The 15,917-nt window shown below is 38.4% G+C and overlaps 1 protein-coding gene across 1 annotated transcript; it reads left to right on the forward strand.

Moving 5' to 3' along the window:
• Nucleotides 11,640–13,254, forward strand: LOC18788097 (ethylene-responsive transcription factor RAP2-4). The gene has a single exon (XM_020558804.1). It carries the CDS (start codon nt 12,266–12,268, stop codon nt 12,905–12,907), a length of 642 nt encoding a protein of 213 aa, XP_020414393.1. The 5' UTR covers nt 11,640–12,265; the 3' UTR covers nt 12,908–13,254.

Here is a 15,917-nt window from a genome sequence, read left to right on the forward strand (position 1 = left end):
ATTGGTCTGTTTCTGTTTGGCAGCTGAGAAAATGTATTGTATAACTTACCAAGGAAAGCGCGATTGCTGATTTTGATCTTTTCCCAACTAGCCCTGAGATCTGAACCGGTTTGGATATCGTAACGACGTCGTCCCAAGTGAAGAAATCATCAGAGGCTGAGACTGATGCAGTACGACAAGTGAGAACTTTGTGAACAGCTTACTGGTTGGAACGAACTGAGAACGACGTCGTAAGTGCCTTGGGGAAAGCGCGAAAAGCTTTGGTGGTAAAACGGAAGGCCAGAGAGTCGACGAGTCTGTGAGAGCTGAGGAATGCCGCTGCTGCACCCCATGAGAGCGGGTTCGAAAAGAAAAATCGAAAAATCGGCCTAGGCGGGTCCTCTTTTTTATTTTATTTTATTTTATTAATATTGTTTTTCCTGACTTTAAAGAAAACCTGAATTTTAAAGTCTTTATTCGCTGCTGCCAAACGGTTCGTTTTATTTTCATAACGGTTCTTTTATTTTTATTTATTATTATTATATAAAATTAGGGTTCTCACATCCTCACTCAGATAAATTTAGAACATGGTTGCTTCTCACATCCTCCCTCACCACAAGGTTTCTGTCCTTCCTTTTAATTTCGGTTTTCTATGGTCCAATTATGAATTTTTATGAATTGGGTTTTCGAATTTGAGGGATTTACTGCTGTGGGTTCATTTGGTTTTTGTATTTGAAACAAAATCTGAAGCTGGGTTGTCTTCAGATTGATTATATTAATTTTTACTTATAATTTGGTTACTTTTGTTACAGGAAGAGATGGAAATGGCCAAAGAGGCTGATGGGGATGGGGAAGGAGAGAGGGGAAAATCCAATACTTGCCAAGAATGTGGTGCTACTTTTAAGAAACCTGCATATCTCAAGCAAAACATGCAAAGCCATTCCCTTGAGGTATTACTTGCTATTAACTTTAAATTGTTAATAACCTTCACATCATTCCATACCATAAGTATTGGTGTCTGAAGTTGTCTTAAGGAAACCAGCGGCAGCTTGTATAGCTTGATATTGCTACCGATTAGTTTGATAGCTTCATTACAGCTGATTGTGTTTATAACTTTCCTTACTTTTCGGGTGAAGGTCCTGTAATTTTCGCATCAATTGAAGATAATTTTTTTGCAGGATCCAACATTTTAAACTACTATCCTTTGGATATCGTGAAGCATTGGATCCCACACAAAGAACAACAAAATGCGAGTGGTTTTGACTTGAATGGACCAGTGCTGTGGTTATTGGTTCCTGAATTCATTTAGCTTATTCTTTACAGTGGCCATACGTTTGTTCGGTGGATGATTGTCGTTCCAGCTTCAGAAGAAAGGACGACTTAAATCGTCATCTTCTTCAGCACCAAGGGAAACTCTTTAAGTGTCCGATTGAAAACTGTAATCGTGGGTTTGTCATGGTACCTTTCATTTCTGAATTCGATCTTCTTTTTGTAGAGTATAGCCGGGCGGCTATACGATTTATTTTTAAAAAAAATTAAAAATGAAGTATAGCCGCCCGGCCATACTATTTCTTTTAAATAAAAAATTAAAAACCGATTATAGCCGGGCGGATATACTATTTTATTTTTAAAAAAGAGCCGAGTAATGCCGCACGGCTATACGATTTTAAAAAAATTAGTTTCTTTAAAAAAAAATTGGGAAAATCCGAGTATAGCCGCCCGGCTATACTATTTGTTAAAAAAAAATAAGAATAAAAGAGTGACGCAAAGCCCCAAATTTTGAGATATATATACGCAGAAATTCTCCTATGCTGACGTTTGGACGTTATTATATATGTTGGTAACCAGTTCATGCTGGAAAGTAAGCAAAGAAAAAGCTAATTAGATGATAGGTAATGAAATTTTATTTGTATTTGGTCCCTATGAACAACTATAACTTACCTATCTCCTTTAAAGTTTAAATAACATTTTCCTATTCGGTTCACGAAAACATTAAATAGAGTTTCAAATGTTTGATGAAACTAAAGTTGTTCCTTAGAATAGTTTGTAGAGGGACCTGAGCTCTGTTCACTTGAAGATTGGTATCTAATTTGTCTTGATATTGGTTTTCTTGACTGCTCTGAGGTGAAGTATTTTTTCATTTTGTATAGTTTACTAGGTTTTGTGTTGGTTCTCTGAAACTCAGTCTTAGCTTTTGTCCTGCGGAGTGATGAAGATATTGGAAGTACATGGTTTTATTGCTTTTAAATGTTTTTCTTCTGTAAGTGTTAATATATAAATTTTAAACAATGCTCAGTTGTCATTTCCAAGTTCTTGGCAGGATTTAATCATCTAAAATGATTCAAAATGGATTGTTGCCAAAAGTTAAAAAGTACTGCATATTTTCATAAAACATCAAACAGAAGAAATGGAGTGAATTTTTTTGGAGAAACGGATATCTTTTTCAAACAACAGTGAACCCCATAATTAGGTGTACCCTATCATTATCTAAACTGCCTATAGAAGTGGCAATTTTAATTTCTTCACCAATTTTAAAGCCGGTTTTCTAAAATGCTATTTTTATAATAAGAAAACCGTAGTATAGCCGTGCGGCTATACTATTTAATAAAAAACAAATTTTAATAAAAAACAAATTACGAAAAAAGACCCTCCTAATTGCATTATTAGTTTACACTTTATAGATATTAACTTGGTATAGCAGTGCGGTTATACGAATAAATTATGTACATGTCTTATTCAACAAAATTTTGACAAATTATAACATAAAAGTTTGGCCATTATATAATATTTTAATATAATTTATTTAAAATTTTTAATATATATATATTATAATTTTGTGTGTATTATTGAAATTTTATATAAAAAAAATGTTTATTAGACATGAAAATTACGTACCTATATGTTCAATATGAGTATTGTACGTTTGCCTTTTTTAAAAACGTAAATTTTACCGAGTCCTTAAGACTTGTACAAAAGACGGATGTATTATTGAAATATAGATACGCATGTGTATAATACAATATTAAACGTGAAATTGCTAAATTCTTTTTCTTTTTTATGACACAAGGGAAAAAACCCCAAACAGAACCTACACAATAGGAACTAAACGGGGTCTAGAGACCCCAATCCTATCATTAACCAAAGTAGCTTCAGCCCAAAGAGGCACTGAGTCAAACCAACACACGCCTAAGTCCAGATTATAGCTACCATTAGCCAGACAGTTAGCCAAGCAATTCCACTCACTATAAACATGCTGAAGATCACAATCACGAAGCAGATTCATAAAATCCCAGCAACTAGCTAACAGACCAGCAAGGGGATGACCTCCAATAGTATCAGGATTCTTCATGAGATGCACAACAAGAGCTGAATCCATTTCAATCATAAGATTAGAGATCCCACGAGCTACAGCAAGCTGCAAACCAAAAAGAAGGAAGAAGGAGAAGCTTTGACTACAGCTTTAAAGCTTGCTATGGAGGAGAATGTTGCAAAGGATGCTAAAGCTTTGGGACTGATCCAAGGTGCAGTTTCTGATGACATCTTTCCCAGGATTGCATTGAAAGAGTCAGCCAAGGAAGCATGAGAGATCCTGCAACAAGAGTTCAGAGGTGATAAGAAGGTGAGATCTGTGAAACTTCAAGCTCTTAGAAGAGAATTTGAATACACTCGTATGCATGATGATGAATCGTTATCTGGATATGTCACTAAACTACTTGAGCTAGTAAATCAAAAGAAGGCTTATGGTGAAGAGTTAACTGAACAAAGAATTTTTACAGAAACTCTTAATTAGTTTATCTAGAGAATATGATTCTATTGCTGAAGTTATAGAGGAAACAAAGGATACAGAATCTATAGGGGTTCAAGAGGTTATAGGCTCTCTAAAATCTCATGAACAACGGCTGCAAAGGCATAATGAGAGAGTGACTGAGAAGGCATTCTCTAGTCTGAATGGGAAGAAGTGGGACTCAAAGTCTGAAAATAATTCCAAGAAGGAAAGTCAGACTAAGGGAGCAAAGGTTCCTTGCAAAACATGTGACAAGCTGCATTATGGTGTCTATTGGTTCAAAGGTAAACCAAAATGTTACAAATGCGAGAGGTTTGGGCATATAGCCAAGGAATGCAGAGGAAAATCTGAGCAGACTGCTAACTATGCATCACACAAAGAAGAAGAAGGTACCATGTTCTATGCTTGTCATGTTGCTGAAATAGTGAAAAATAATGGTGTGTGGTATGTGGACAGTGCATGCAGCAACCATATGACTTCACATGCATCTCTACTAGTTGACATTGATACCAAGATCACTGCAAAAGGTAAAAATGGGCACTGGTGACTTGGTGCAAGCAACTGGTAAAGGAACTCTGATAATTGACACTAAATCCGGGCCTAGACATATTAAAGAGGTCATGCTTGTACCAAGGTTGGATGAGAACTTACTTAGTGTGGGTCAGATGGTAGAACATGGCTATTATCTAGTTTTTGGAAGTTCAATGTTGGAGATATTTGATGACAGGTCAATGGAAAATATGGTGGCAAAGATTTCCATGACAGGAAACAAATGTTTTTCACTCTCACTAAAATATGCAAACTCTATGGCTATGAAAGCAACAGTGGAAGAATCCATTTGGTGTTGGCATAGGAGGTTTGTTCATTTGAACATGCAAAGCTTGAAGTTGTTACAACAACAGGAGCTGGTCTATGGATTACCTGAAATTGGCAATGCAGACAGAATTTGCCAAGACTGTGCAATTGGAAAATCTCATAGGGAGGCCTTTGGTAAAGAGAAAACTTGGAGAGCTAGTGTACCTCTGGAACTGATTCATTCAGATGTCTGTGGTCCAATGCAGACCTCAACAATAGGTGGAAACAAATATTTTTTAACCTTCATTGATGACTGCACTAGAATGTGCTGGGTGTACTTCATGCAATTCAAGTCAGAAGTGTTTAATATTTTCAAGAAATTTAAGGCTATGGTGGAACTACAAAGCAGCTACAAAATGAAGAAACTTAGAAGTAACAGATGTGGAGAATATACTTCCACTGAATTTCTGCAGTTTTGTGAAGAAATTGGTTTGGAAAGACAACTAACCGTGGCCTACTCACCTCAGCAAAACGGAGTTGTTGAGAGAAAGAACAGGACTATTGTAGAGATGAGCAAGACATTGATGAAAGAAAATAAACTACCATACAAATTCTGGGGAGAGGCAGTGAATACAGCCCTCTATATCCAGAATAGATGCCCCACAAAAGCTTTAGATAATGTCACTCCTTTTGAAGCTTTTAGTGGAAGAAAGCCCGGAGTTAAGCACTTGAGAGTGTTTGGCTCTATCTGTTTTTGCCATGTGCATAGTCAGTTGAGATCTAAGCTAGAGGATGCAGCTGAAAAATGCATTTTTGTTGGCTATGGCAAATGTGAAAAGGGGTACAGAGTGTACAATTTGCAAACCAACAAGGTCACTACATCTAGAAGTGTGATCTTTGATGAGAACTCATTATGGGATTGGGACAAACAAACTGTTGATTCTATCACAGTTCCAATGAGGCTTGAAGACACTTCCAGAAGCTCTGGAGAGGAATATGAAGAAACAATGATAGACAACATCTCTAACCCAATTCAGGTGACTACAGCTGCTGCTAATGTTGATTCACCAAGTGATTCTCCAAGTTCTACACCTGTGAAGCTTAGAGACATCATTGAGATCTATGCTAGATGCAATATGAGCATCATTGAGCTAGAGAATTTTGCAGAAAATTCAAAGGATAAAGCTTGGCAAAAGGCAATGGAAATAGAAATGGAGATGATTGAGAAGAATGAGACTTGGGAACTAGTTGATAGACTAAGTGATAAACCTGTGATTGGTGTGAAATGGGTTTATAAAACCAAATTGAACATTGATGGCTCAATACAGAAGCATAAAGCTAGGCTGGTGGTCAAAGGCTATGCACAAAAGCCTGGAATTGACTTCAATGAGACTTTTGCTCCTGTGGCCAAACTTGACACAATTAGAACTCTCATAGCTTTGGCAGCTCAAAAGGGGTGGAAACTATACCAGTTAGATGTCAAGTCCGCATTCCTAAATGGTATGCTTAAGGAGGAAGTTTGTGTAGATCAACCGGATGGATTTGTGACTACAAACTATGAAGACAAGGTGTACAAATTGAAGAAAGGCTTGTATGGTTTAGAACAAGCTCCAAGAGCTAGCCTGGTATGAGGAAATCAATGCCTATCTCATTAGCTGTGATTATGTCAGAAGTACAAGCGAGGGTACATTGTACTGCAAGACTAAGAAAGACTCTGGAACTCTAATAGTCTCAATCTATGTTGATGACATCGTGTATACAGGTAGCAGTGAAGAATTAATTAAAGACTTCAAGACTGAAATGATGAGAAGGTATGAAATGACTGACTTAGGTATGTTATATCACTTTCTTGGTATGGCAGTGATTCAAACTGAAAATTGCATTTTCATAAACCAAAAGAAATATGCACTGACATTATTGAGCAAGTTTGGTTTGAAACAATGTAAACCGGTTAGTACTCCTCTTGTGGCAAGTGAGAAACTGTGTAAGGATGATGGAAGTGAACCTACAGATGAGAATGAATATAGACAGATGGTTGGTAGCCTATTATATTTGACAGCTACAAGACCAGACATAATGTTTGCAGCTAGCCTATTATAGCTAGATTCATGCATTGTCCAACAAAGAAACACTATGGAACGGCTAAGAGGGTGCTGAGGTATATTCAAGGCACCATTGATTTTGGTATTGAATATCATAAGGGAAAAGAGGCTATCCTAATTGGATATTGTGACAGTGATTGGAGTGGAAGCCCAGATGACATGAGAAGCACCTCTGGCTATGCCTTCTCTTTGGTAGTGGAGCATTCTCTTGGGCATCAGTCAAACAAAATAGTGTAGCCCTCTCTACAACTAAAGCTGAATATGTCAGCGCAAATGAGGCTACTACACAGGCTATATAGCTGAGATTTGTGCTTGAAGACTTTGGAGAATTGCAGACTGAGGCAACTCCATTAATGGTAGATAATACCTCTGCCATTGCAATGACAAAAATCCTGTTTTCCATCAGAAAACCAAGCACATCAACCGTAGGTATCATTTCATCCGAGATGCTTTGCAAGATGGGGTAGTGGACTTGAGGTACTGCAAGTCTGAAGAACAAGTGGCTGACATTTTCACTAAAGCTCTGCCTAAAGATCGGTTCAACTATCTTAGAGGATTGCTTGGTGTTAAACCAGTTAACAATTTAGAAGGGAGTGTTGAAGTATAAATTGTTTCTAGGTTTTAGATTGTTAGTTAGCCAGATGTATGGCTCATATGCCATCACATATTGTTGGACTAACATGTCCAGATTCATGCCAAGTGTACAGCTCACAGGCTGGTACAATTGTACTGGCTGAGTCGTTTTTGTATTGGTTGCAAGTTATATATATTGAAAGGAGAATGAGATCACACAATATAAGTGTGCATGATTACAATCATTGCCTAACAGACTCTCTCTCTCTCTCTCTCTCTCTTTTCTCTCTGAAACGTTTCCTCATATACTTTCTGTGCAAGAACACCTGCTATTCCATAGAAACTCCAACAGATTGAATTATATCTTATGCATGCATCTTATTTGAAACATGACTGTGACAACTTCTGCAGAATGGTTGCACCTCAGTTGAAGAACTTTGAAGGCATTTATCAACTGACGTAAACTCTGTGAGTGTAATTGTTTAGTTATGATTAGGTATTATGTATTATTTTCTCATAATATCGTGCTCTATTTGTACTTTAAAATGTTTAACTTGTTAAGCCTAGAAAGTGAGATGCTGCGCATCACTGCCTCTGAGTAAATTAATCAGGTTATTTAGGTTTTCCATAATCCATTCTACTTCTTATTCACCAGCTATTAGTGGAAATATGACACTTGTTTCCAAATTATGCCCAATCCCGTTATAGATTCTTGAGAATGTGGTCGAGACGTGTATTGTTTATTTACTAATTTTTCTTTTCACTATTTGATAACTTTTTAACAAACTAATCCAAAGAGTAAATCTTGTGCATTGTGATTATTCACAACATGAATGTCTCTGCTGATTGAAATAAGTTTTGCTTGTCAGTTGTATGATCCAAGTGAAAGTAATGTTTATCTATGTGGATGACACTAACTCTGCAGGATGAAGGATCGAAAGTGGAAGCTTTTGTCAAAGAGACGTTTGATGCTTCTTTGTGCTGGGAGGTATGAATCAGTTGAGTCTTCTCATTACACAGTCATATGATTCGATGTTCTATGCCACAGATCTTTTTACTCTAAGGCTAATTTTATTTTTTTTAAATTTCTGTTTTTGGGATTACACTATGAAGATGCATGATTTATATAGACTTTACTCAGTTGTAAGTTTGTAACTATAAGACATCCATTAAAGTGAAGTTTTATACTCATTTCTGTGCCTGTGTTCTACCTGGTTTCTTTTTTGAATTATAAGTTCTTAAGCTGACTTATCAGTTAGTTAAAACAGTTTTTCGTTTCCTTTAATTTTACAAGCCAAGTGTAAAGATCTATTGGATGTCTAAATGAATGGCTGAGATCACCTTGTGATGTAAGGGATCCAGCTACTGTGCCTAACGGTTATATTCCCTCACTCCAAGTGCGTGAGGCTGAGAGACTGAATAGAAATGAAAAATCCTCTGCTGCACGTATAACAGAGCAGTTTTTGCCAGTCTCTCTCTTCTCGTTCCTTCTCTCCTTCGTCACTCTCCATTCACAGACTCAAAACACTAACATTCTTTTCTTCTTAAATTTTTAGTTATTGCATCGCGTAAGCAGGACATAGAGTGGTTGAAATCTATTACAAACTTGCCAATTCTGATCAAGGGAGTACGCATTCATGAAGGTGGTAAGATGAACTGATCAAGGCTCCAAATAATCGTATCTTTATCTTTACGTCTTGTAAGTATTAACTCATAAAGGAAAAGATCAATTTGCGTAAAAAGGAAAAAGGTCTCGTAAATGTTAACTTCTCCCGGTATTCAAGGCACGATGATCAGTCAAAATAATCGACTCGGTGAAATACATTGGATTGACACTTGAAGTCAAATTTGGCATTAGCCCTTCTGAATAGGTGTTCTTCTTTCTACCATTTCAGCAAGAAAGGCTGTGGAAGTAGGTGTTGCTGGGATTGTTGTCTCCAACCATGGAGGCCGCCAGCTAGATTATACTCCTACCACCATTTCTGTCCTGGAAGAGGTAGAACTCTATTTCTAATTCATAGTTTTCTGGTGTAACCTGTAAGCACAAACATGGCCTAACTTATGCATGGCTAAGTTTGTATAAAACCGAAATAGGATCTCAAGAAAAAAGGAGTCTTTAAAAGAAACTCTCCCATTGGAAAAGTTGTAAGAATGTTCAATCATATATATCTATAATGTTCTCAGGTAGTTGATGCTGTTGGAGGAAAAGTTCCTGTTCTGCTTGATGGAGGAGTAAGGCGAGGAACAGATGTGTTCAAGGCATTAGCCTTGGGTACACAAGCTGTCCTTGTAAGATATATATATCTATACAAGCTGCCCTTCTGATATGAACCCTTAAACTGCTTGTATTGTTTTGGATTTTCTTATTGAAATACAGGCTAATATTGCTGCGGTTGGAAGGCCTGTAATCTATGGCCTTGCAGCAAACGGAGAAGGGTTATCGAAATGCTGAAAGATGAGTTTGAGCTCACTATGGCCCTCTGTGGCTGCCCTGGTGTTATGGATATCACCAGGAGCCATGTGAGAACAGAATGTGATGAACTCCACTCCATGCTTTGATTTGTTTTAGAAGCATCAAAATGAAATTATGCAGAGAGATGGATGAAATGAGAATGAGGCCATCGATTATTTGGGAAACTGCTTCAATTAACAGCTATTGGAATTCAACTTGTTTTTTCTTCTCTCTCATATTGTAATTCAACTTCATTAAACGGCAGGTTAAATATATATTTACTATGGAAGTGACAGCATAACATGTGTTTAGAGAGAACCATCTTTCGGAAGTCAATTTCCTATGCAAGGTGTGATCAGCCTTTCACACCGATACATTCAAGGTGCTAGGCGGAGGACACCGTCGCGATTTCATCCCAATCGTAAGGAGTAGCCGCCAGGGAGTTGAGCGCCACCTAGGCCGCCTAGCGCCCGCCTAGGCCGCCTAGCCCCCTCCTAGGCCTCCTAGGTCCCGCCTAGGCGGTCTAGAGCCCGCCTAGGCCTCCTAGCGCCCGCCTAGCCCGCCTTGCTCCCGCCTAGGCCTCCTAGCGCCAGCCCAGCGCCCGCCTAGCCCCCGCCTAGGCCACCTGGGCTGCTCTGGGCTGGCGTTTTGCCGTTGAGGCGTCGACGCTTAAGGTGGCACTGAGGCGCTGCATGAAGAAAGACCGAGAGAGAGAGAGATGAAGTCGAAACAGGGAGAGGAAGGAGTGTAGGCTACGCTGGGAAGAAGAAGAAGACTTCTAACCTAATTTTTAATATAACTAACGGGTTGGGTTTTGTAAAATGGGCTTAAAGGCTTAAACATTGTATTAAAATGGCCCTATATTAAAAAAAAAAAAAAGTAAACTTTTTTTATTAGTTTTTTTTATTAATATCAAGGGTACAGAAAATACAAAAGTAAAAGTCTTATAATATTAAGGTTAGAAAATGTTAAACTTATAAACCACCATAATAATTACGACCACTTGAATCTCATTGAATATTCAAATAATATTTATTGTCAAAGTATTTATATATCTAATGCAGTTTGCACCATTCAGATGATATTATCTTACAAAGGACTGAACACGGTCCATTTAATAGGGCAACCTCATAGTAGTGGGAAAAATAAAAACAAAGAAAAGGTTTCAATGTCCATGCAAAGATTCTATATGTTATCTTATCTCCATTTTAAAACTAGAACCTGCATGAAGAAGATCAATTGATGCCATTATTGCGCTCAACTTTTCTTCAATGCTTAACTGAATATTTGCCTTCCATCAGTCCTAACAACCATACTTCTCCCGAATGGCTCTCATCAATTTCGGTGTTATACTATCACCATGTTATCTTTACTTTTGCCATGGTTCATATAAGTCAGCTTTTTAATTTTGGAATTTCCTGAATTACACCCAGAATCATCATCACTGCTACATGTACCACTGTCACCGAGGTCATCATCACTGCTCCAGAGTCTTCAGTATCTGATTGGGATTCCTCCATTTTCTTTTTAGAAGAATTAATACGCACACGATATGTAGATGATGAAATCTTTTCAAATAATGTAATATCACTTGAAAGAGTTGAACCAATTAAAGACTCTAGTTCCTCTATTCCACTGGAAAGGTTCAATTCAGAAATCTGCAAAACAAAAACAAAGCCCATCACTATTTCAAGTGTAATATCACATGAGAGATTATGATAACAATATTTTCAAGAAAATTACCTACAATGACTTTGCCAACTCAAAAACTTTCAACTCATGAATTCCTTGCTCTGGCAGAACTCTAAACAACTCACCCTTCAAAGTACCAGGATGTAAACCATACTTCACCATAAGGCTCATTTCCTAGATAACAGAAGATTCAATTTGAAAAACCAAATTTCACATTTCTAGATAGGTTTATGCAACAACAGATAAAGTTTATCAATTGTAGAACATAAATAAAATAATGTAGGTGGAGTCCCCAAATGCCTATAAAAGGCTTCCCCCCTTCCCTACTCAATACATACATAAGAAGAAGGAAAAACATTCCCTTCTCTCCATCTCAATTCCCTCTCCAATTCCTCTTGATTTATAACACGTTATCAGCACGATTTCTCTATCTCCAAATTCAAAGCCATCGGTCTCTCTCTCTCTCTCTCTCTCTATCTCTTAAAAAGCAGAGCAGAGCAGAGCAAACAAACACAAAATTCAGAAGCTAGAAAGCCCGAACCTCAGGCAGCAGCCGAAAAGAAAAAAAAAAAAAAACTGGTTTCACCGATCGGAACTGGTGGCAATTCCGACGAGCCCAGCTGAGACCTCTTGAGCTTGCCAAGGCCTCTGTTAGTCATCAAAGGCAAAGTTCTTCCAGATTGGCTTGCTGGCTTGTTAGAGATTGGATCTCGGGTTCATCAAGCTACCAAGCTAGTTGGTTCTGCAAACACTTGTATCTTGTATGTACCTTGCGAAAGCTTCCATTACCAGATAACAGCAGGTTGGTTACTGATTTTGTCACTCCAATGGCTGATCCCATGACCACCCAAACCTCCTCAGCTTTGCCTCCTCCTCCGACCCATCCCGATGAAGCAGGTGTTTTCTTCTGGTTCGCCGCCAAAACCCACCAAGCTTTACAGGGGTGTAAGGCAACGTCATTGGGGCAAATGGGTCGCTGAGATCAGGCTCCCAAAGAACCGCACCAGGCTTTGGCTTGGCACCTTCGACACAGCTGAAGAAGCCGCCTTGGCCTACGACAAGGCAGCTTACAAGCTCAGAGGAGACTTCGCTAGGCTCAATTTCCCACACCTCAGGCACAACGGCTCTTCCGTTGGAGGCGATTTCGGTGAGTACAAGCCTCTGCACTCCGTTGACGCCAAGCTTCAAGCCATCTGCGAAGGCTTGGCTGAAACCCAGAAACAGGGGAAGGCAGCAGGAAAGCCCAGCAAGAGGTCCTCCGCCGCCCGAGCTCCAGCGCCGCCGCCGGAGGTGAAGGTGGAGACCTCCTCGTCGCCGGTGATGACTGATAGCGACGGGTCTGCTGGTTTGGCTACAATCCCCATCACTGGTACTGGAATCAACCCAGCAAGGAGCTTTGGTCCTGCTGTGATTTTCAACAACGAAAAAGCCTGGGATGACCAGTGGATCTTCTGGGTTGGGCCATTTGTTGGAGCTCTGGCTGCAGCTGCATACCACCAGTACATTCTCAGAGCAGCAGGGCAGCCCTGAAATGGGCAGTGGACAACGTTGCCCGGCAGGGCGATTTCCTCACCCTGGTCTCCTTTCATTGGAGCTTTTGCTGCTCATGTCCACCGAGAGCCACAATGATGGCCAGTCAAAAGGCTCCCCAAGACAGCATCATTAAAGACAAATGATGATGTCTTCCCATCATTGCAACAAACACCATCATGACATACAAAAATATTCCTCCACTAAGGTGGGAACCCAAGGCACCGTATCCATCATTTTTTTTTAAGCTACAATTAACAAAAATATGATAAAGAAAAGCACCCGCTGAAATGATGAGCTTCCCACCATCTTTTTATTTATTATTATCTTATATTATTTAATATTAATATTAATGGTAATATAATGTATTATATCTATTGTATGGTGTAGGTTTATTACCCATACAACAGTATTTATTTAAAAGGGTGGTGCGGGTTTATCGTCCACGCCTTTACTTTTATTTAAATATATGGAGCAGAATTAGTGCCCATACAAGCACGTTTACTTTATGAATTTAATTTACCGCACATTTAATTTTATTTAAGGTATGGTGCGGGATTAACGTCCATACAACAAGCAATTTAATTTATGAATTTATTTTACCGCACATTTACATTTATTTAAAAGGGTGGTGCGGGTTTATTGTCCACGCCTTTACTTTTATTTAAATGTATGGAGCAGAAATAGTGCCCATACAAGCACGTTTACTTTATGAATTTAATTTACCGCACATTTAATTTTATTTAAGGTATGGTGCGGGATTAACGTCCATACAGCAAGCAATTTAATTTATGAATTTATTTTACCGCACATTTACATTTATTTAAAGTATGGTGCGGGTTTATCGTCCATACCAGTAATTTATTTACCAGCAATTTATTTTATGGATTAAATGTGCTGTATGATGAGTTTTTACAGTATGCAGATCAGGACTAGAAGTTCCTTGATCCTCATCATACAATTACATCAGGACTTGAAGATCCTTGATGATGATGTTAATATGAGAGCTGGCAGTCTCTCCGGTACTATATTTGTAAACATGTGATCGGACTTGAGGGTCCTTGATCCCTGACATGTAAATAAGGACCTGGGGTTCCTTAATGATGTAACAGTACCGTATTGGTTCATAATGCCGTACACATGGATGATAACTGTACTGGCAAATGTACTGTACACATGAATAGTGATGTATGCATAAATATTTACCATTTTGGGTAAACTATCACTATATTCAAAAAGGGAACCTGCAGTTCCTTAAACTCATGGATGAGCAATTAAATGAGATGCCAGAAGTTCCTCAAAATATGGACAATTATGTAAGGGCTTGAAGTCCAGAAATATGTACAGAAAATTGTAAAAATGTCCATACCATGAGAATATGTGATTTTGGCCCGAAGTTCAAAATCTAAGGGGATTGAATGTCCATACCATGAGAATATGTGATTTTGGCTTGAAGTTCAAAATCTAACAGTGTTGAGAACCTGAAGTTCCAACAATTAAATGGACAACCCTTGAGGTATTATTGCAAATTGTGGTACGCCACATATTTCTTTGGCATAAGAGAATGATGAATTGAGGCTCCCCACATATTTTGTTATATCTAGGCCGGAAGCTCATGAACCCAAATATATGAGATATTAGCGTGGCTTTTACTCAATCCATATTTCATGTTCATTTGAAATGGGCAAATAAATTCTGAGTTTGTGTTTAGCCCAGGCCAAAAGTTCCGGGCTCCCATACGTTGAAATATGAAATTTGGGAGAGTCGATGTGGTTATTTGAACCCATAAGGCACAAGGTTCCAAACCGTCATTTTGAAAAGACGTAAAAACCACAGGTGCAAATTTTAAGAATGTGCGCAATTATTATAATAGGAAAGGAGCAAGTTGAAACGCAGTTGCTCCAATCAAGTTTTGCAAAGGCCATATCTATAGGAGGAAATATGGCTACAGTTTCCAGGATCCCAATATTATCTCAGATCCCCATATTATCTTTTTCTTTCCCAGAGTCCAAAACTTCACGTGGCCTCTGATAATGCCTGTCGGCACTTTCGGCGTTTTCAAGTATTATTTTTGTCAAAGCTGATCTTGCTTTACGGATTTCATGGAGCTACTTTTTCAAAAGTATCCCGAGAATCTCGCAATTTTCCTATGGTTAATTTGAAATTCACCGGTTCTACCTATTCATTGTATTTGTGTATAAATGTGTTACTAACGAAATTTTCTTTGTAGAAGACATCCAGTTTTCTCCATACCTAGTGATGCGATATCTACTTGTTTTTCTTATCAGTGAGCACTCAATATGCCCGAGAAGCAAGACTATCTCTGATCATCCATTCAGGAAGCAAGATTATCCCTGATCACGTTTTCGCTACATCAGGAAACTGTGAAGGCGATCTTATGCTCTAATCTCCGGAAGTCCTTCTAGACTAGGAGAATTGAGAGCTTATTGTCTGCTCCCACCAGCTTCCTTCCTTGATTGCTTACCTTACCTTGCAATCAATATCACAATCTTTGTATCTTTTCTTTCTTTTATAACTCTCTGTTCATAAGGGATTCTATTTCTTTAGAACGAACATCCGAAGAAAGAATCCATACGGTGATCCTAACTCTGAGGGTTATTTATTTATTTTTGACAGAGAGAAGAATTGTGACTTTTTGCTCTTGCAGGATATAACTAGATCATCAAGCGTTACTGGGCCGATACGAACTTGAATGATACTTGAGAAAAGTTTCTCCCACCTAAGGATGTAAGCAATACTTGTGTTATTTTATGCTTATATACTTATTTGATATTTTATCTTGAAAGGTAACCAAATTTCCAAAAGAATGGCTTGTATGTATCCATGAATTATTAATGCAAATTTTACAGATTGCAAGTTGGATACATTGATAATACACTGCACAGATTAAAGTCCCATAAGAACAGAATATGGGTATAGCAATGATCAATATGATGCACGCCTGTTGCGTAGCAAATGATGTGGATTGAAGTCCCGAAAGGACAATCCT

Source organism: Prunus persica, chromosome G3 (genome assembly GCF_000346465.2).
Source record: "Prunus persica cultivar Lovell chromosome G3, Prunus_persica_NCBIv2, whole genome shotgun sequence".
NCBI lineage: Eukaryota > Viridiplantae > Streptophyta > Magnoliopsida > Rosales > Rosaceae > Prunus > Prunus persica.

Excerpts from the sequence above, each read along its gene's own strand:
- LOC18788097 (XM_020558804.1), top strand. The coding sequence starts at position 12,266 with ATGAAGCAGGTGTTTTCTTCTGGTTCGCCGCCAAAACCCACCAAGCTT.